General features: G+C 44.2%; 1 protein-coding gene across 2 annotated transcripts in view; it reads right to left on the reverse strand.

Annotated features, from left to right (window-relative positions):
• Window positions 1-606: 606 nt before the first annotated feature.
• Window positions 607-23,531, reverse strand: part of SEMA5A (semaphorin 5A) — a 2,281,219-nt gene continuing 2,258,294 nt past the window's right edge. For both annotated transcript variants that reach the window (XM_069613729.1, XM_069613730.1), the window contains one exon: window positions 607-3,454. In XM_069613729.1, coding sequence (XP_069469830.1) covers window positions 3,335-3,454 — 120 coding nt within the window. In that variant the 3' untranslated portion in view covers window positions 607-3,334. The remainder of the gene's footprint in view (window positions 3,455-23,531) is intronic.

Raw genomic sequence — 23,531 nt, forward strand, 5'->3', positions numbered from 1 at the left:
TACCCTAATAATAATTATTATTATTTTTAATAATAATAATAATACATAAAAAAATACTTATGCAACTCCAAAAAACAAATACATATACATACATAAACGAACAAGGATGTACCACTGGTCCCAATAAAGTATGCAAACAATGATTATATTGCTTTGATTGTGCCTTTTACTATTGTGTGATGTATTTTCCCCTTTGATTTGCTAGCGAAAAGCTTCCTTCTTGACAATACTGCCCGAGGCCACGCCCCAAGTTGCTGAACTACTCTAACCTGGGAGAAAAGTTCAGAAACCAGAACTGGTTTCTAAAGTAAAACTCCACCTCTTGAGTTTTCTTTTGTTTCACTGTCACAGCACCATAACACAATGGGTTACATTGAGTTTGATATTGAATTCTGTATGCGACTGCAAAGAAACATACCTGCTGATATAATAATTGTGCCCACAGAAGTGCACATATGTTGCATCAAATCCAAAACAGCTATAGGCTGGCATTTTTACCACACGTATTCAAACAATAGAAAAACACTTGAGGGCAGTTTGGAGCCCATGCCATGCAGTTCTCTGCATCTATTGAAATGCAAACTGAAGGAACACGTTTGCACAGGAGACTGTAAAAATGATGTTTTTATTTGTACATGCTTTCATCCGCGAGGCCCTTAACATTGTACAAAAATAAAACATAGAATCACGTTATTGATAGGTCCAATGAAAAGAATAATAAGCAGCAGTATAAACAATACATCAACTGTAGTAACACACGAAGAACCTGCATGGGAGCAGCCTAAAACGTACAGGGTGACGAATCAATCCATGTGGTCCACTTTTACATCAGTGGTTTATAAAGGCAATGCTCGGCTTCCAACACTTAACAGCCGTGGAAGGTTTGTAGGAGTTATTCTTTTCATACAGTTTTCGGAAAATGAGTTCTCTCTTCCGCTTGCAGAGCGAGACAGATATCCCATTCCTTATCTTCTGGAAAACTATGTTCCATCATACCCACAGACCTCCCGTTACCATTCCAGTGCCCCCGGCCCAAAGAGCAAGAGACATGTAAGGCTCTTTTAGACAAAGGAAATCTGGGCCATTCGACTGTACAAAGGCATCAGAGCAATGATGGCTGAGTGCCACAGCATTTTGCTAAAGAGAACCCAAAGAACTATACATGCCCTTAAGGAAGCATCAAAAACTCAAAATCATAACGTTAATACAAGTGAAAATATTTCGGAAATCATTTACAGTACTTCATGATTCCTGCAGAGCACACGTCTGCACGAGGCACATAACAAACCAAGTGGCGGCAAACACACGAATAATGCATGGGATGTGAAATGGCGTTGTCGTTGATAAGCAGTCCAAAGCATTGTGTTGCAGAATCGCAGAGAGTGGTGCTCTGGGCGGGTTCGACCTCACGTTTACTTCCGGTTCATTACGGTCCTTAATGCCAAGAGTCAGTAGGAAATTGTCAACCTTTCCTGAAAACGCCAAGCCGCAGAAAAAAAAACACTCATCATCCTCCACCAGACTATGCTAATGCTGCCATTTGAACTGCAGAATTATAAGCATGTACACAAATATCTTTTTTAGAATGTTTTGATTTATAAATAGGTGTAACTTAACAACATTCTCTTATTTATTTTTGAGGCTCAGATATGGTTGTGATGCAAGAAACAGAACTCACTATTTTATTGACCATCATCAGCTGCCACTCTCCAGTCTCCACCCAACACACAAAAGGGCTTTCTAATATGATACCAGCACTCTAATATTTTCAACAAGAGGTTGCTGCAGAAAATGGAGTAAGGAAAAATGTTGTTGCACTGTTTTAGCAGGTTCAGGTATGTATTGCAGCAATCCATGTTGCCCTCGTGCACATGAGATGTATATTTGCATTATGCAAGGCGAAATCTTTTATGGCGTATGGGCAAGTGTATAATGATTTATGATTTAGTAAAAGTGTGTAATCTTCCGGAATGGAATTAAGCTTTTTGATTGGCTGGCTTTTGATTGTATAACCGAAAAACGTTCTTAATCCTGCTTTAACAGGTGCCTTTAAATTCTCCACGATGAGAACCCATTATTGAAGAAATTACAGAAGCTGTTATTTGCCTGATTACGTAATTTAGGTTTAGGCATGATATAATCTGCTATGCAATGCGCATGCCCCTACAACACACAATATAACAGATGTTAACGAGCATTAATAAATCATGTTCACCCACCATCCATTAATGTAATACTTGTTCTGATGACGTAATGAAGTATAATGGATTTCTGAGAGCACACAGTAAAAAACGTTCTTTGAAATTGATTGGAAAATGTGGTGAGCCAGGGCATTTGTTTGGTTCATACACATGTATGGAAAACATGTTAAAGAAGGAAAAATAACTTTTGACAACGAGAAAATGGTAGCAGCTGGCTCTAGACATCTGCTGATTTATCAATGTTTATCATTCTGAAATGCAACATGCGCCCAGGACAAATGTTTACATGGGCACACAAAGAGAGGAACGATGGTCTCTGGAATGATGTGAGTCATGCAAGTGGGCACACTACAATAAACACTAATTTACTAACAACATGCAGACACATTCGTTGATACCATCACCCACAATAGATCCATCAGTTTCTCTCGTCAAATAAAGTCCCCAGAATGTAGACCAAGATCCAGATGCAGGACAATGGAGGTATCTCAGTTATCCCATGGGTTTTAACATCCAGTCTGTTCTCAGGGTTCAGTGTGGTTGAAGACTCGCAAGCTCCACGGAGTACAGTGAACATTTTGCCTTCCTGGAGAAACGTTTTGTGGCTTATGCTGTTGACATGTTCAAGCATAATCTCCAATACAGTGTCTGCAATGAACTGTAGGCAGTATCTGTTGATCTCCAGAATGTGACTCGTCAGACACGCTCAACAAATTAGATATGGAAACACGCAGCAAATTGAGACATATCTTGGTTCATTATCAAAAACAAGGCAACATATCTTCATGAAAGCTGGAAAACATATTTGGCAAAGTCTGAAAGAATTGTGGCAGTACTTTGAGATAAACCAGAAGACAAATTGATATCATTCTTCTCATTGCATGTTAATGTATATCCAGATGCTATATCCACACATTGTGTCTTTGGCAGTTAATGATCATTTCTGCAAAGAAACATACTGCATCACATAGAAACCTTTTCTTTCAAATGCAACGGAATACCAATGGTTGGCGATCAGCTTAAAATGTCCCAGAGCTTCAAAATAGTAGCTCCAAAATTCAGTCACCAAAGACCTTTGCACAGGTTTTACAAATGGCCAGAGGGTGAAGGAGGCTTTGATACACCCAAAGACACTAGTATTCATCATAATTATTAAAATCTGTAAAATATGCATTGGAGTAGGTCTTGGCAGTGATATGTGGATTTAAATATTTATTCCGTTCTTCTAGGATTAGGTTGTTCTTGTTAAATGCCTGTAATAAACAAAGAAGTAAACATGTAAGAAAATAGGGTTACTTTCGTTAAGGTCAAATGAGAACATTGTGGTCTTCAAATACATATTTTTCCTAAACAGATACAATTTGAACTTCCTAAACAGTGTGGGACATACAACTTACACTGATGAACCAAGCATATGGATGTGCCTTATATTTTTCTAGCACTGAAAAACTGACCTGAAACATCTCCCCACTCATTACATAGAAGCTCCAAACTAGCTCAAGGAAATCTTAATGCTATTATATTTTGGGTGGGTCAAGTTCCCTCTAAATGTCAAACTTTGATTGATTGATTTATTTATTTATATAGCGCTTTATACCAAGGCGCTGTACAGTGGAACAACATAATACAAAATAACAACAACATTTAACAATGAGAGCAAAATTTACATCATGAATCATTCAACCAAACAGTGCAAAGAGCAATTAACTTAGGTGGGGGTGGAAAGGAGAGAGGGGAGAGGTGGGGGGGGAGTAGGAGATGGACAGGGCGAGGGAGAATGGGAGGGGAAAAGAGAGGAGTAGGAGAGGGGAGCGAGGAATCAGATGAGGGTAAGAAGAGGGGACGTGGGGGGAAGTGAAGAGGGCAGAGGAGAAGTTTTCAAGGAGAGGAATGGAGGAGGAGGGATTTAGGGGAAGTGCAAAATGAGGTGAAGGTTGTGGTAGAGCAGATTGTAAGAGGGAGCGAGTTCCAATGCAGGGGTGCAAGGAGTTGGAATGAGCGGAAACGGGAGGAAGCGCAATGGGAAGGAGGAACAGTGAGAAGGAAATGGTCAGTGGAGCGAAGGGAGCAGGAGGGGGAGTAGAAGGAGAGGAGGGAGGAGAGATAAGGAGGAGCAAGACCATGGAGGGATTTGAAGACAAGGCAGAGAAAGTAGAACTTTCGTTGTGAGTGGAAAGGTAGCCAGCCAAGGTGAGAGAGCGAGGAAGAGATGGAGTCACGGGAGTTAAGGAGACAAAGGGTACGGACAGCAGAGTGGTATATGGATCTTAGAGGGGTAAGCTGAGATGCGGGAAGTCCAAAGATTAGAGGGGAGCAGTAGAAGAGGCGGGAAAAGATGAGAGAGGTAATTAGGAGTTTTGTGGCATGGAATGTGAGGGAGGGACGGATTTTGCGTATATTGTAGAGGTGGTATCGGCAGGAGCGGGAGGTGAGTGAAATGTGTTGTGAGAAGGTGAGAGAGGAGTCAAAGAGAACGCCTAGATTACGAGCTTGGGGGGAGATAGGGAGATTGGAGGGAGGAAAGTGAATGAAAGGAGGAGGGGAGGGAGGGGTAAGAGAGTTAGAGGGGAAGAAAAGGACTCCGGTTTTATCCGTGTTAAGAGAGAGAAAGCGGGAGGAGATCCAGTTCTTGATAGCAGTGAGACAGGAGGAGAGTTTAAGGTGGAGGTCAGGCGAGAAGGAGGAGAAAGAAAGAAAGAGTTGAGTATCGTCAGCATAGAAGTGGTGAGAAATGCCAAACGAAGAGATGACAGGGGCAATGAGAGAGGTGTAAAGAGAGAAAAGGAAAGGACCAAGTACAGAGCCTTGAGGAACACCGTAGTTTGTCAGACATTGAGCCAATAAAGTTCATCAAAGACAGGGCACTGTCAAGCAGGGCAGTTTGTCAATCCCAGCAAGGTTCCAGAATATGTCTAGCAGGCTTTCAGAGGCCAGTGGTGCATATTTTAGTTTTTCAATTTCAAGGGCAGGCACACTAAACATTGTGAAAAAACATATTTTCTATTTCTAGCATGTGCAGGTCCACCTGTACTGAAAAGTTGAAACAAAGGTTTTCTATTTCCAGCATGAGCAGGCCCACCAACATTAGAAATTGAAAAAAAATGTGGGTAACCATAGCAAGCAGCAAGTGCTACCATGAAAACCAAAGGGAAGTATAATATTTGAGGGGTCCTTAAAACTATGCAGGATTGGGGAGGAGGAGAGCTCATCAGGACATGGCTGCCTCGAGAGTTGCCTATGAGTATTGGTGGGTCAGCATATTTTTAAAAGTGCAACCCCAAATATTTGTGGCCAACTTTACCTAAGACTTCTCTATAACTTGTTCAGAAGCCCTAAATGACATGCTGACAACAGTTAACCAGATATATCAGAGATACATGAAATGATAAACATTACTAACCAGTATTAGTATTTTTGCAGCTTGCATCTGCTATGCATGGTCTGCCATCTGATTGGCCCAGGGTATTACAAACTGTGTACCAACTTAAAGTTAGGCATAGACCGGGGTGTTCAGGTACAACCCACAATGATGTTTCAAGTCAACCTCTTATGCAGATTGTTTATTACCACCATTGCCTCCATCGCCATAAGAGAGCACCAATAAAATAATCATAATTCACACTGATCAAATTCAGGGTGTTTTTACTCTATGTTAAATGGCCAGTGAAATACTAAGACAGCACAAGATCTTCATAGAGTTTCCTCCTGCATCTATGTGATATAATGTCAGGCGTTGATATTACACAATATAAGGGTACTGTGGGACGTTTTTACCCATGCATCCAAGCCCTACCATAAGACTGTGCATTACTGGCATTGAAAAAATCATGATGGCCAGAACTCCCCAGAAAGTGCACACAGAAACATGAGGAATAGGCTGCCACCCATTTTTGCCTATGTTTGTGAGCACAGGAGGGCACTGCCTAAAACCACCATTGGGCTACACACACAGTAGCCTGAAACCATTGGGAATGGCAATGCTGATTGCCAAAAGCAACCCAGAGCTGTTGGGAATTCATTTTCTTGATGTCAAAAATTTGCTAAAATCATACCTCACAAGACCACTCTAAAGATTCAACCTTCTTGTGGGGTGTTCCACATCACCACTCTACTGTAAGGATTCCCATCAAAACAATGTTAAGCAAGGATCATATACTATCAAGTAAAATCCCCTTTTTGAAATGGAGTTAATTCAAGACAACTCCTAAAAAAATGGGTGCAGTACCGGCATTAGACACAGACCGGCGCTGGCGCTCTATAAATCCTGACAGGAGAGCTGTCTTGCAGAACTGTGCAGTGAACAGGAGGGGGTCTTATGTATTTAAAAGTTCAAAAGACATGCCTTTCCTGAGAACTCTTAACACCCCAGAGACCCACACCAGGAGGCAGGATATCACATGGCCCTGTTGATTGAGAGGGAGGGGACTTCCCTGCAGCCTGCTGGACCCAACACAATAGACCCTTTCAATTGAATGGAGTATGCTGATTTGGGTGTGTACTGTAAACAGAGCTCTGCCTGAAAGGAGAGACATGTGATCCCTGACTCCCCCAGTTCCTAGGGGCGGGCCAGACAGGACTGTGGATTCATATTGCAGCAAATATATGTTTAAGTTAAATGCTTCTAAAATCTTGTATTAAGCTCACAGAAATGTACAATTTGGGGATCCTGAAAATGAAAAATGCCCTCACGATTTGAGCCCAAATTCCACTTTGTACGGTGTACTGGGACCAAACCCCGCTATTTATTAATATTGCAGACACTGTGTTTAGGATAGAGACATAGTAATTTCCAGTAATATGCTCAGGGAAGGGGTGCAGGTCTGTGTACATTTTGAGGAAAAACCAATAGGGCAAAAGTCACTAAAAAGCACAAAATGTTGCCATTTGTGAACCCAGGCTCTGAGGGGGATCAGAGTTGGGCGAGAGTGTATCTTAAATTAATCTGTGAAATGTGTATGTAATTTCAACGACGTGTGTATCTGGGAAACCTGTTAGTTATGAAAAATTCATTTTCTAAGTAAAAGCAAAGGGGCGTTTCTTCAATAGACTGTAAGACTCTGACTCGCTCTGACACACTATCCCTTCTCAAATCAGGTCAAAGAGAAATCCTTGACCTATCAAATCGTGAGTGGTTTGGGCAAAGAAAGTTAGCATCCACACCCATTTTCAAAAGACATAAAAAGAGCCACTGGAAGCCAGACAGACACATTCATTTTCCAACCTTCAACTGAATTCCTGCGCAGCACGCTGACGGAGAACTCCAGAACTTCACTCCAGAACTTCACTCCAGAACTTAAAGCAGAGAGGCCTGGAACACCAGCTAAATCCTTTTTCAACAGGCCTTTAGAATCCAGCAATCCAACCAAACTATTCTACAGCCAGGCGAGCTGTTGGATTCTTTGCCAAGAACATTTGCCAGAACCGTTAGCAGACCCAGAAAGAAGTGCTGACAGCAGAACCACAAACTAGATCAGAAACAGAGAGACCAGAACCAGAGAACCACAGACCACGGTGAAGTTCAGAGCAGAGCTGAACCAGAGAGCTGTGACTTCAGAACCACCCGCCCGGAGTCCAGTCCAACCTGCTGACCAGACCCTGACGGCCTATTTCAAATTCATAGTGTGAGTACTTAGCCAGAACTGTGCAAAGCCAATCTCTTAGCTTAAAACAATCTGATTCAAAACATTTGAACCTGTCCAGAACTGCATCATAGGAATCGTGTGTTCCTTCTCCAATTTTAAACCTGTAAAAGTGTAATTTGCCATTTTGAATCATTATTTCATTTCTGAAAAACTACCTTCATAAAATTGTCCGTATCTCTTAAACCGTTTGTGCTAGGAACGAGATTTAACTTTCATTTGGAAGCTAAGATCCCCAGCTTTCCAACAAGCTCTAAACTTTCTATTCATTATACATTTCCCGTAATCACGCTCGATGCACTCGGAAAAAGTGCCACGATTTGCGATTTGGCTCAAATTTCTTCACTTGTCAAAATAGCAGCTTCTTGCTTTCCTTTGCTGAAATTCGTTTGCAACCTGACAATCATCCATAGAGCATTGCTAAAGTGATCCTGAACTAATTTAAAGTAGCTATCACCCACCCTGCATCTCCTATAGGGAATTAAAATCATTTTAGCATATTTTTCCCTTCTTTGCATACCACCTTTAAAGTACTTTGCCTGTGTTTAAAATCATCCCTCTTTCTCTAAGTTTGCTAGGGGGGAACTGAATTTGTATTGTACTGTGATTGTATTCCTGAAGACTGTGTGTGTTACTTCCATCTCCTTACATTGCATAGAGGGGGGGGGGGTGAATTGCCAAAAGGGGAAAAGTGATTATATTATCTTTTGCTGAAATCATATCAAGTTTATTCCTGTGTTGCTTCATTTCCACCTTGCATTTCCTTGTACCATATAAAGCATTCTCAGCTACCTTATCCTCTATACTACTCCTTAGTAATTAAACCAGTGTGCTAGTGTAACATCATCCATTGTTCATCACTCACTGTCATATGTCTAAGTGTGATATCAAATATTAGTTTATTATCAAAGTGTGATATATATCTATTGTTTAATTTTTCAAATAAACCTTTTTAATTTGCAACAAAAACCTACTTCTTGGCTCAGTGGGGTCAGCGGGATTCTAATTGAGGGGCGTTATGCAAGGGTTCATAATCCAGATTATAGCTTGTCATAAAAATATATAAATAAGGGGTTCCCTTGAGCAATCCCAGACAAGGCATTGACTTCGTGGGAATGCTTGATTGAAGTCATTAACAGAGTGGGGGCTCGTAGCCGGGGATTCTGGATTAGATCTATCACTTGTGCAGATTAATACAGTGTGCTAACTGACAGGATATATAAATTCTGTTGGATCACCACGCGTGTTACACTGTAAAAACACCCCTCAAAGGAACGCTCTAAGGAAACGGTCTGTTTTGCAAAATAAAATACAAACTTCTGTAAGTCAGGAAGGAAATCAAGTTCCAGAATGACGACCTAGGTAGATATCAAAATAGCTAGAGAACACTTCTTACATAAGCTATTTGTGAGAGGTGAGTGGGCTCATCAGCACCAGGCGGTCTGGTTGCAGGCAATCGCACCCCAGATCACTGAAACAGGGTCAGATATTTGGAGAGATCAGGGTCCCTTAAATGTGGCCCTGAGTGAACTATATATGGCCCCTAAGGCCAAGGATGAGCACAACAAGATTGCCAGGGTAGCAGCATATTTATATTTACATATGGGAGCCATACAGGACAAATGTGCTGAAGGCCAAGAACTGGCAAATAGGCAACTGATGGCATTAGAGAAGGCCCAATCTGACCTGGTCTCTTCTGAGCAGAGGAGCCAGGAGTCAGAAAATGATAGTAGGCAGTATATTATTAAAATAAAGGAGGACAAGGATATCCTGCAACAGGAAAAGTCTGACCAAGATAACAGATTTCTGGCCTTGCAGAAGGAGTACCAAGAAGGTTTGGACGTCCTACTGCAGAGCCAGAAAAAGCTAGAGCAACAACTGGGCTTCAATAGGGCATGCGCAGAGCAGGTAGTCACCCTGCAAAGCCACCTAGATAGGGAGAAGACAGAGAGCAATAAACTGATTTTGAAAGACCTGGATACCGAGGCAGAGTTTGAACAAGAACGCCAGAAAGCTGTTGCCTTTCAAAGGCAGAGGGACGACTTGGCAGCACCGATGCAGGCTCTTAGTCAGGAAAGGGACACCTTAGGCCAGGAAGTCTGCCAATTAAAAGAAAAAAATGAAGAAAATCACCTGGCCCTGCAGGGGCTGGGTGACCTCCAAAAAGAGCATCAGAACTTGTTAAAGCACACCAGGAGGGTGGAAGATGCTCTGGCAAGAAAGGAACAGGCCAGTAGGGATGGGACTCAGGAGGTAACCCTCCTGCAGCAAAGACTGGCCGAGTATTCCAGGACCAACCAGGAAGCACAGAGAGAAAATGAGGCTCTTTGTCAGCACAATGATAGGCTCCAACAACAGGTAGCCATGCAGGAGAGACTGATAGAGTCTAGTAAGGCCTTAACTGAGGAACTAAAAGCACATGCTCTTGCATTGCAACAGGGAGCAGGGCTGACAGAGATGAAGTTCGCTGGGAAAGGGAAACACCTGAGCGTAACCTCAGGAGCCCTAGTACCAGAGGCCTTCATCTCTCCCAGTTCTTGGATTCTGCCACCCCCATGTCCCCTGGCGCACATGAGCACAGGGCCACAGGGAGGGCAGATTACTATCCAGCCAAAAGTATGGGGTTCATAGGCCAGTACCTCCCAGGAATGGATGGGCGGGCATCCGGGTATGGGCACCTAAGCACAGTGCAATTTAGTGGGAAACCCCAGGAGAGTAGGCCCTCTAAGGGCTTCCTGAAAACCACACCCAGTTCGGTCAGTTGGGGGGGTACCCATCAAATCATGGCAGCAAGGAGGGATCTGAAGACTCCTCTGATCGGCCCAGGACACAGGAGGCCAGGTCCCCATATTCTGCCAGCCATTCCCAGGCTTGCAGAATACGGGAAAACCTGGAAGATCAGACGGGCACCTCTGGGAGCAGTGCCTCTGAGTCAGAGGATGAGTGGACCAGGGTTACCCGAACCAACAAGGCCAATAAGGCAAAAAGGGCCTTGCTTAAGGACCCCTTAAAGCAGATCAAGGCAATAAGGAGTGTCATCACCCCTTATCACAAGAACTCCAGGTATTCTGTTTGGGAACACTTGGAGCTCTTTGAGCAAATGATGGAGACCTTCCATTTGAAGGACAGCAGTAGCTGCATCCAGTACGTCAAATGAACATTCTCCCCAGAATACTCCAGTTTCTTTGCGGGGCTGGAGGACCAAAATCATTCAAGATGGTCCACCTATAGGGCGGCCATCTTGAAACATTTTTCTGTTCATAGAAGTCCTCAAGAGGCTTGCAAGGCAGCCTGCAATTTGCAATGTGGGGAGGATCAGGCCCCACAAGAATTTGTGCAGGAGTTAAAGCGTGCTTTTGCGCAGACTACCAAAAGGGTGCACACCGACAGTAAGGAATTTGTTAATACGTTTTTCCATGCCTTGCCCAAATACATAATGACCCAGCTCGTGAGAGATTTTCACGAGAAAAGATCTTTAGACTGGGTCATTGAGCAGGCCACCTATGAGGTGCAGAAACCGGTGGAAAATAAGAATCAGCCCAAAAACCCCAAAACCAACAGCACCCCTGCTGCTGCCAAGGTGGCAAAGGTAAAGGTTGTCCCTGTTTTAGATTTGGAGATGGGGGGGCCTAAAAACCTGCCTGCACCGAACAATTCACAGCCCAGAAGGCCCTCGGGCCAGTCACAGACCGGGAGTCAAGGAGGTAATCCCACAAATGGGGTCCCTCACTCCCCTGACTATGTAAGTCCCCGCTACAAGGGAAACAGACCAATCCTGGGTTATGTGTGGACTCCTCCGGCCCAAGGGGGGGATCCAACCAAGCGCCCAACCCAGGGAACTTCCCTCCGCACTTCCTCCAGGAGGGCAGAAATTCACCAAATCCTGGGCAGAACTTGTTCCCCAGGTATCCACTCACCCTCCAGCCCCAAAATCATCCATCCTTCTTTCCCCACTTTCCAGAGCCCAGACAACCTAATCCGGGAGAGGGGAGGCCAAGGGTGGAGGGGTACCCAAATCTTCCCAACAAGGGGTACTACCAGAGAAGGGATAGCTACCCTTCCCGGGATCAGCCCAGGGGAGAAAACAGGACCCCGTATCAGCCTGAGCAGGTTTCCCAGTTAGAGCGCTAGGTTCAGAACATCGCAAAGGATTTGGGCCGCATGCTGAGGGCTCAACAGAACCCTCAGATGGGCATGCCGGCACAGAATGCCCCAAACTCTGGACCTAGTGCTCCAGAACAATGACGGGGGCAGCACCCCGATAACCCACCGGTTCCCAGGGAGGAGGCACAAGGGGAACGGGGTTTAAAGCTTTGGAGGAAGCTTCCTTCCCAACTTGTAAACAGCCCCTGGAAAACCAGGAACCGGAAACAAAATCTCCTAGCCCTGGAAGTCTGCCACCCAAGGAGCAGAGAGGAGGTAGGAGAAACAAAGTACCCAAACAGTCCCACTTTGAGGAGGAGGTACAGATCTTCCAATTTGAAGCAAAGGGATCCCAAGAGGATCCTGGGGAAAGGATCTTCTCCTTCATAGATGGGGGAAGTCCTCCCAAGGAAAAATGGGTCCCGAGGGATTCCAATCCAGACTGGGTAGATGTGGGGATTGAGCTGTCGCCGCCCATCATCCTATCCCAGAACCAACAATACTGACAACCCCTGGTTCAAACCCATGCTGGTGACTGCCTCCAAAAAGGGGGGGGCAGCCCAGAACCGGAACCAGGGGAACCCAAAACCACATCAATAGACTGGGTAGATGTGGGGATTGAGATGTCGCCGCCCATCATTCTATCCCAGAACCAACAGCATCAAAATCCCCGGGTTCAAACCCATTCTGGTGACTGCCTCCAAAAAGGGGGAGGGGCGTCCGAGGACCGGAACCAGGAGAACTCGAATATCCTCTTTCAAGTTACCAACTTTTTCTTGCAGATTCCCATGACTCTCCACAGGTTTCTGCCCAAATCTCTTCTCTCCCAATGTCCAAAACCAGACAATTAGCCCACCAGTTGTCCAAAAATGTGCATTATCTGTGCCCCCTTGAGGAGAAGGAGGGAAGATACTATGCCCCGGTACAAGTACAGGGGCAGGGTACAATTTTGGCACTGGTGGACACTGGATCCCAAGCTACTCTTCTGTCCAAAAGGGCCTTTGATTAACTAAATGCAGGAAGGGGAGAGAATTACTGTATTCCTCTCACCTCTCTTCCTGGACAACTCCAGAACTTTGACGGGAAGGAAATTCCCGTCGAGGGGACTGCAGATTTGGACATCAAAATTGGGCGACACAGGGTGAAACACCTGGTCATAGTAGTGACTCCAGAGGGCACCCCTTGTTTACTAGGGAATGACCTCCTGAGAAGGTTGTCACCCCTAATAGATTGTGCAAACAAGGTCCTCTGGACCCAGATTAGCAGACCAATAACATTAAAACAGAGTGTCAACCATGTTAGTTTAAACGGCACCTGCCACATGGTTGAACAAAAATCTGATCAAGTAGAATTTCACTTCCAGAATAACCAAAGTCCAGATGTGACAGTAATAGCAGTAGGACAACAGGCTGGTGATGGGGGGTCCTCTCTATTTCTGAAAATCAACCTTCCTTCCAGTTTAAGGTGGTATTCCACACTGGAAGGAAACACTCTGAAATTCTTTACTAATCCACAATCAGACATTCCCACTCCGATAGTCCAGAAAGATGTGAAATCAGCTCAGAGCCTGGCTGATATTCAGCAAATTGGAGAGCAGTTGTTCATCCCTGTTCAGTTAAATGATGGGAAGGACTCTCGCCCGAGTGTGTGTGAACAACGGTAAGAGCTTCATCAGCGAAGCCATGTTCCGCCAACTCCCAAAAGATCCAGCCTTTCCCACATTCAAACTGATAGACAAATGGGAAATGGATCTGGAAACACCCAATTCCAAACATCTCCTGCCAAGCAGATGTATGCTCAAAATCTCCATTGGCAACAAGAGCATAGTCCATAATTGTTGGTTTGTGCGAGACGTCACTACTGCCTTTTACTTAGGCAGTGACATTCTCAATCGCTTTGCCATTAGTTTGGACCTAATAAACTTCAAAGCTTGGTCCCGATTAGCGGATAATCTCATGGACTTTGATGATCCAGAAAAAGCATTTAGGTCAGCTCAATTGCTACCTTATGCAGTTGAAATTCAGGTTAAGGACCCGACAATTCTCCCTGGAAGTGAAAGTTAAAAGAGGACAAAAATTGAAAAACCTTGATGCTTATATTCATCTAAATGCTTCCCTCCAACAGCAAGGGTTAGGGGTAAGCCCAACACCATTAGTCAACATAGAACATGACACCATTCCAATAGAGGTGGATAACAGTGACTTAAAGAGTATCACTCTAGCCGCAGGCACCATTATTGGAATGGTAGTTGATGACCGACATTTCACCATTGATTTAGGAAATGAACTGTTAGGACCAATCCCCAAGGACTGTTTTGACAGTGACAGTGATGACAATACAACACCAGCCAGGATCTTTACCCGGCATGGGGGGAACTTCCTGGTGTACACTTCTTGCCCTTATGGTAAGGAAGATGTGACTTGTGACTTCAGAGGGGATGAGGTGATTTTCCAGGGCCATGAGGGCTGCCTTTCCCACCTGAAGCCTCCAGTCCAAATCAGCACTCTGACCAGGGACTTCTCCACCCAGCTGGAGGAGGCCGCTGAGATAGCAAAACCAGAAGTCTTTCCAGGCTTCAGGCAGATGGTGTAAGAGAGAGTCAACCAGCTGACGCCTCCGTGACTCTGGAACAGAAGCAAAAGTTGAAACAAGTTTTCTTGGATTTGCAAGATCTCTTTGCGGTAGACTCATATGACTGTGGTCGCACCGACATCCACACAACAACAATTCCCACGGACCCAGGCATGACTCCAGTGTTTGTGAAGCAATATCGCTTGCCTCTCGCATCAATGGAGTCCCTTACTGAAATAATTAAGAACCTTGAGTCCCGGGGAATAATCCGTCCAGTACACAGCACCTTCAATAATCCGGTGCTGGGAATATTGAAGCCAAACTGCCAGTGGAGACTCTGTGCCGATCTTAGGGAGCTCAACACATGGGTCCATACTTCCCGATGGCCTCTGCCCTACATTGACCAAGGGCTGGCCTAGATTCAGGGGTCACAGGTATTCACTGCAATAGACCTGACCAATGGATACTGGACCGTGCCTGTCAGTAGGGAGGACCAATACAAACTGGCTTTTACCTTTGGGGGCCAGCAGTACACATGGACCCGGACTCGCTTCGGATACCTCAACTCCGGCAATGAATTCAACATTTTCCTACATAAGGCCATGCTTGACCTGGGTGCGAGGGGTAACCTGGCTTATGTAGATGATGTCCTCATCAAAGGTTCATCTGTGGAGGAACATATAGCGGAGATCCGTTATGTTCTGACACAGTTGAGGGCCGCCGGAGCAAAACGTTCCTTTCAGAAAGCACAGTGGTGTAGAACCCGTGTTAATTTCTTGGGGCATGAGATTACACCTCAGGATCTCTGTCCCCAAGAAAAGAAAGTTGAAGCACTTCAGAAATGGAAGGATCCCACAACTCTGCGGCAACTAAGGAGCCTCCTTGGACTGACTAATTACAGCAGAAAGTTCATTGAGGGCTACGCAGAGATCACTAGACCCCTGATTCAACTTTTGAAGGGGGGGTCAAGTGGGAATGGGGTCCAGAACAATCCGAGGCAGTAAGACAACTCAAAAGAAGCCTCTCACAAGCGCCTTGCCTAGCTTACCCTGTCAGAAACAAGGAGTTCTTCCTGGAGACAGGGTTCTCTAATACGTCCTTGACGGCAGTATTATACCAAAAGCATGACAAGGTCAATAAAGTAATCTCCTATGCGAGCAAAACTTTATCCTCTGTGGAAGAAAAATTCAACGATTGTGAGAAGGCACTCCTGGCAACGGTGTGGGCATTGAATAATTACCGCCCGTTCATCTAGGGGGAACACATCATAGTGGAGACTCCACACCTCTGCAATATCTCCAAAGTGACAGAATCCGGGCCGGAAATGTGAGTAATTCCCGAATTACTTCCTGGATTCTGTCAATGCAAGGCTTTCCTGTGGAGGTCAGATATGGCCAAAACAAGAAGAGTCCCCTCGCGCAAGGTCTGTCTGACTTGCATGATTGTGCCAGAGAAAACTGTCTTAAGGACGAAAGTCTAAAAATCAAGGACAACTTGGAGGCATACCTTAATTCCCTACACAAAGTCTTTGAAGAAGACAAGTGTGAGGGGATGTCCACTGTCTATGTGGATGGATGCTCTTACCATGTTGAAAACAACAGCGAAAAAGAACTGGTGGCCGGCGTAGGGAATGCGTGGGTGAATGAGTCTCCAGAACCCTCCGCTGGGTACAAAATCGGTCCCCGAAGTAGTCAAGTAGCAGAGTTGATGGCTGTGCATCAAGCCATCCTCACTGCTGTCCAACATCAACTCCACGAACTGGTCATAATCACAGATTCGGATTATGTACAGAACGGGTTCGTGGAGCACCTGGTCAATTGGAAAACCAGAGGCATGCTATGTGCTAACAACAAACCCTTGAAACATGGGAAGTTGATCCAAAACATTGATGATCTGGTCACATCGAATGGGATGACCATCTACTGGAAAAATATCAAGGGTCATTCCAAAGTAGAGGGACCAGAAAAAACTGGAAATGACTTAGCTGATCAGCTGGCCAAAACTGGGGCCATCCAAGGGGACCTAATAGAGATTGAGTCCCTGTTGGGGGAAATCCAGGTCACGGCTATCACTAGGTCCCAGACAAATGCTCACAATGATCTTTCAACTGCACAATGGAGTAAGGAGACCCCCTGATGCTGATTTGATTACGGCTCAAAAGGGGGATTCAATAATTGGTAAGTTTTACCAACACATTGAGGACCCTGAGAACTTTCCCCTGACGGATACCGATTACATTGGGAAAGAGGAACTTAGAGTGTTGATGAAATGTCCAAAGATGTTCCGAATCCAAGACGGTCTGTTGGTAAGGAAATCCCAAGCTGGCCATGATCAGTGGGTGGTCCCTACCTCATTCCGAAGCATGATGTTAAGTCACACCCATGATGCGGCCACCGCCGGTCATAGGGGGTTTCATACAACACTTGAGATCTTAAGAGAGGTTGCTTACTGGCCACACATGGGGCAGGACCTTGACCAATACTTGAAGGGGTGTCTGGTGTGTGCACAATTTCAGCCGTCATCCCTCACACACCATGCGCCTCTCCAAAAGAGGGGGATGACACTGCCATGGTCAGATTTGCAAATCGACTTCGTAGGCCCTGTGATTTGCTCACCTAGGGGAAACAAGTACATGTTGACGGTCACATGCTTCTTTACCAAGTGGGTGGAATGTCTCCCGGCCCCAAACTGCAAGGCAGAAACAGCAGCTGCCCTGATGATTAACCACATCTTTTCCCATTTTGGTCTACCTCAAAGGATTGAGTCAGACAGAGGTAGCCATTTTACCAGCGAAGTAATGACTAAGATGTGGGAGATACTGGGGTCAAAAGGAAGCTACATATTGCTTACCGGCCAGCTTCTTCTGGGGTAGTAGAACGCTACAACCGGACCATTGTGAGCATATTAAAAAAGTTTGTGGCAGATTCTGGGCCAAGTTGGGATATCCGATTACCTCTCTAAAGGCCATCAGATCTACCCCTTCATCTGCAACTAAAATGTCACCATTTGAGTTGATGCCTGGATGCAAGATGGTGCTTCCCCAGCATTTGCTATACAGGACCCAAGAGCAGACGTTGATCAATGCCTCTCCAACTCATGAATATGTGGATAATTTGAGGAAACACCTCCAACATGCTTTTGCCTACGCTCAGCGGAATCTAGAAAGATCAGCTGATAGCATGAAAACTCACTATGATTTGAAAACCACCAGGAAGGAATATAAGGTGGGGGACCGGGTCTGTCTATACAATTTCCAAAGGAACCAGGCCAAACAGCAAAAATGTTTGCCTACATGGAAGGGACCCTTTGAAATTATAGACAAGGTCTCCCCCGTTGCATACAAGATCCGCATCCCCAAAGGTAGTTTGGCGGAAGGGGAAGACAAGTGGTTCCATATAAATCAGTTAAAGTGTTGCCATCACAGGCACACTCTGCAGCAACTGGAGGAGTCCTCTGCAATCCCAGAGGGGGCCGCTCCAGAGTAAGGCAGTTCCAACTCTTAAATATCCCACATATCAAAAAGATAGTAACGTAATGCAATGTTCCCTGTTATATCCTGTTTTTAAAATAAGACTGCAAAATGTATCCTGATGTATAAAATGTATCTGTTCGCCACACCATTAATAGGGGTGGAAAAATGTCTAGGAATGTGAATCGCCGCTTTGCTTTATCATCCTAAGAGAGATGAAACCCGGAGACTGACCACGGAAGACGACCTGTAGACCAGGAGCAAAGATCCAAGGGGCCCGGAGTACCGCCCAATACTCCCATCAGGCCCGGCAAGGAGAACCGATCGATCCATCCTGATGGAGGAAAAGATGCTGAACTTTGTCATCTGTGGAATCGAGAGAAGATGAGGTGGACATCCCAGATCTTGCGAGTTCCATCAGTGAAAGATCAGAATGGCCATCGCAAGAGGGGGGGCTTCTGGGATGTTTTCACCCATGCATCCAAGCCCTACCATAAAACTGTGCATTACGGGCATTGAAAACATCATGAAGGCCAGAACTCCCCAGAAAGTGCACAGGGAAACATGAAGAATAGGCTGCCAGCCATTTTTGCCTATGATTGTGAGCACAGGAGGGCACTGCCTAAAACCACCATTGGGCTACACACACAGTAGCCTGAAACCATTGGGAATGGAAATGCTGATTGCCAAAAGCAACCCAGAGCTGTTGGGAATTTGTTTTCTTGATGTCAAAAATTTGCTAAAATCATGCCTCACAAGACCACTCTAAAGATTCAACCTTCTTGTGGGGTGTTCCACATCACCACTCTACTGTAAGGATTCCCATCAAAACAATGTTAAGCAAGGATCATATACTATCAAGTAAAATCCCCTTTTTGAAATGGAGTTAATTCAAGACAACTCCTAAAAAAATGGGTGCAGTACCGGCATTGGACACAGGCCGGCGCTGGCGCTCTATAAATCCTGACAGGAGAGCTGTCTTGTGAACTGTGCAGTGAACAGGAGGGGGTCTTAAGTAATTAAAAGTTCAAAAGGCATGCCTTTCCTGAGAACTCTTAACACCCCAGAGACCCACACCAGGAGGCAGGATATCACATGGCCCTGTTGATTGAGAGGGAGGGGACTTCCCTGCAGCCTGCTGGACCCAACACAATAGACCCTTTCAATTGAATGGAGTATGCTGATTTGGATGTGGACTGTAAACAGAGCTCTGCCTGAAAGGAGAGACATGTGATCCCTGACTCCCCCAGTTCCTAGGGGCGGGCCAGACAGGACTGTGGATTCATATTGCAGCAAATATATGGTTAAGTCAAATGCTTCTAAAATCTTGTATTAAGCTCACAGAAATGTACAATTTGGGGATCCTGAAAATGAAAAATGCCCTCACGATTTGAGCCCAAATTCCACTTTGTACGGTGTTCTGGGACCGAACCCCGCTATTTATTAATATTTCAGACACTGTGTTTAGGATAGAGACATAGTAATTCCCAGTAATATGCTCAGGGAAGGGGTGCAGGTCTGTGTAAATTTTGAGGAAAAACCAATATGGCGAAAGTCACTAAAAAGCACAAAATGTTGCCATTTGTGAACCTAGGCTCTGAGGGGGATCAGAGTTGGACGAGAGTGTATCTTAAATTAATCTGTGAAATGTGTATGTAATTTCAACAACGTGTATATCTGGGAAACCTGTTAGTTATGAAAAATTAATTTTCTAAGTAAAAGCAAAGGGGCGTTTCTTCAATAGACTGTAAGACTCTGACTCACTCTGACACACTATCCCTTCTCAAATCAGGTCAAAGAGAAATCCTTGACCTATCAAATCGTGAGTGGGTTGGGCAAAGAAACTTAGCATCCACACCCATTTTCAAAAGAAATAAAAAGAGCCACTGGAAGCCAGACAGACACATTCATTTTCCAACCTTCAACTGAATTCCTGCGCAGCACGCTGACGGAGAACTCCAGAACTTCACTCCAGCACTTCACTCCAGAACTCAAAGCAGAGAGGCCTGGACCACCAGCTAAATCCTTTTTCAGCAGGCCTCTAGAATCCAGCAAACCAACCAAACTATTCTACAGCCGGGCGAGCTGTTGGATTCTTTGCCAAGAACTTTTGCCAGAACCGGTAGCAGACCCAGAAAGAAGTGCCGACAGCAGAACCACAGACCAGACCAGATCCAGAGAGTCCAGAACCAGAGAACCACAGACCAGACCGCGGTGAAGTGCAGAGCAGAGCTGAACCAGAGAGCTGTGAGAACCACCCGCCCGGAGTCCAGTTCAACCTGCTGACCAGACCCTGACGGCCTATTTCAAATTCATAGTGTGAGTACTTAGCCAGAACTGTGCAAAACCAATCTCTTAGCTTAAAACAATCTGATTAAAAACATTTGAACCTGTCCAGAACTGCATCATAGGAATCGTGTGTTCCTTCTCCGATTTTAAACCTGTAAAAGTGTCATTTGCCATTTTGAATCATTATTTCATTTCTGAAAAACTACCTTCATAAAATCGTCTGTATCTCTTGAACCGTTTGAGCTAGGAGCGAGATTTAGCTTTCATTTGGAAGCTAAGCTTCCCAGCTTTCCAACAAGCTCTAAACTTTCTATTCATTATACATTTTCTGTAATCGCGCTCGCCGCACTCAGAAAAAGTGCCGCAATTTGCGATTTGGCTCAAATGTCTTCACTTTTCAAAATAGCAGCTTCTTGCTTTCCTTTGCTGAAATTCATTTGCAACCTGACAATCATTCATAGAGCATTGCTAAAGTGATCCTGAACTAATTTAAAGTAGCTATCACCCACCCTGAATCTCTTATAGGGAATTAAAATCATTTTTAGCATATTTTTCCCTTCTTTGCATACCACCTTTAAAGTACTTTTCCTGTATTTAAAATCATCCCTGTTTCTCTAAGCTTGCTGGGGGGAACTGAATTCGTATTGTACTGTGATTCTATTCCTGAAGACTGTGTGTGTTACTTCCATCTCCTTACATTGCATAGAGGGGGGGGGGTGAATTGCCAAAAGGGGAAAAATGATTATGTTATCTTTTGCTGAAATCATATCAAGTTTATTCCTATGTTGCTTCTTTTCCACCTTATACCATATTAAGCATTCTCACCTACCTTATCCTCTATACTACTCCTAAGTAATTAAACCAGTGTGCTAGTATAACATCATCCATTGTTGATCACTCACTGTCATATGTCAAGTGTGATATCAAATATTAATTTATTATTAAAGTGTGATATATATCTATTGTTTAATTTTTCAAATAAACCTTTTTAATTTGCAACACAAACCTACTTCTTGGCTCAGTGGGGTCAGGGGGATTCTAAGAGAGGGGCGTTATACAAGGGTTCATCATCCAGATAATAACTTGTCATAAAAATATATAAATAAGGGCTTCCCTTGAGCAATCCCAGACAAGGCACTGACTTAGTGGGAATGCTTGATTGAAGTCATTAACAGTACTCTATGTATTGAATAATGGGTTTGGATATTCTAGATACAAACATGCGGCTGCATATTTCCCACAGGTATCTGAGGTAAACTGCTTAAACAAGACATTTGGTTTAAAACCTATTTCTGCAAACATAAATGAGGCTTTTACATCTGACTTATGCCAAAGTCCACAAATCATCTGGAGGGCGAGATGATCAGGTAAAAATGCTGAATAATGCATGGACAAAGGGGTAAGCATAGGAACATATTTGATACCCAAGAATGGCAGATGGACTGTGGACATTCATAGGGGGCATAGGGATTGAATAATCAAATGAAACAAACCACTCCTATTCATATGTAAAGGAGAATACAGGACCAGGAAGAGGTAGTGTGTTCAGAGTGAGCTCTCTTTTTCCAAACCTCAAAGCATACCTGGTGAAAGTTCAAAGGATAATTCACAGAAACGTTCAATAAATGCACCTGTAACCTGCTACTTTCAACAAAAATTGAATGAACCCGAAAGGAAAGATTTAGAACATTCTTGTGAATATTCATTAAAAGATCCCAGGACTGAGGGCATGTTTAAGGTGAATATGCTTTAGTCTTGTGATAACTGATAACAAAGATAACAAATAACCCACAGCATTAGATGTACAAAGATACTGATAACTCAACAAGGCAAGAGAACAAACCTGTGTGTTTTATTACTAGCTAAAGCCATTAAACACCTTCAAATGGAAATATACTCCAAAACAGCAGTAGTGTTGCAATTTTATAGAAAATCCGCCATAGTGTGGCAACCTGGGCAAGTATATATTTGCCAAATCTCCATCAGCAACGCAACTAGTTTATTAACATTGATGGAAAGTGTGAGACAGACACAAAAGCACTAATTTTAAAACCTTTATTTACTAAGGTTCCTGGGGTGGTGGAATGCCTGACAGGCCCTAATTCTAAAAGGATGGCTGCCTTAACTGATGTTTCTAATGGCCGTCGTCGTCTAATAGTCCAAAATAAAAGTCACTCTGTGTCTAAACCTATGCTTGCTCTCACGCAGTACAAAAATGTGATAGGTAGTCTTTTGAAACGGAAAAATAGTGGTTTAACAAAAATGGCAAGACCAAAGGTAGTTTCAGGTGATCTTCTTACCAGGTGCAATTTGGTTAATGTCACAAAGATGAGTTCACTTACCAGAGCTGTTTGTATCACCTTCTACACATGGCCCTTATAGTGAATTCAAACAGCTTGAATGTCCTTGAGCTCCTTGGGTTTCCCTTCCCCAAGCTTTAACTTGTTAACATACAGCTTTCTGTACAAAACACAAAGTCTACTTTTCTTCATAGGCCTCCCATGGTTCCATTCCCGCAGCTCAGGCCTCATTCCAGCTCTTAAAACACAAAACACAAAGTCTGCTTCTTCAGTAGACCTCCCAGGGTTCCCTCCCCCAAGTTTAGGCCTTGACAACTTTCAAAAACACAAAACACAAGGTTTTGTTCTTCATTAGGCCTCCCATGGATCCCTCTTAACACAAAATTAGGATGTGTCTTTTTCTTATGAACAATCTTTCCTGCAGCTCATCCTCTTATGGGGTAGAGTCAGAAAATGTTGAAAATGCTAGGCTTTTTGCTTTTCCTCAGCGTGACAACTCTGACCCTTTTCCCCTCGCTTTATTCGTTAGTTTCACTTCCTTTTGCACTTTTTATCTTCATGTGCTTCCTGCACCATTGTTGTATTCCTTCCGCTTTTCCATGTACACTTGCACTGTCTTTTATTCTTTATCTAGGTTGTGCCACTTTAACAATTCCCTCATACTTTAGTGCACTCTTGCACAGGTTTCTGTCTTTTTGGGTCATTAGCATCCCCTTTTATACTGTCTTTTCCTTCCCTGCCTCTTGCACTTTTCCCACAGCCTTCTAGCCCCCTTTGGGTTGCTCGCACCCTCTTTTATACTGTCCTTTCTCTTCCGTTCCTTTTGCACTTCACGGCCTTCTGGCCCTCTTTCATTCATCTGATTTCATTGTCCAATACACACATGCGTCTCACGCTTACACTGTTACACTGTTACTTG

Source organism: Ambystoma mexicanum, chromosome 5p (genome assembly GCF_040938575.1).
Source record: "Ambystoma mexicanum isolate Mex_15411 chromosome 5p, UKY_AmexF1_1, whole genome shotgun sequence".
Lineage (NCBI taxonomy): Eukaryota > Metazoa > Chordata > Amphibia > Caudata > Ambystomatidae > Ambystoma > Ambystoma mexicanum.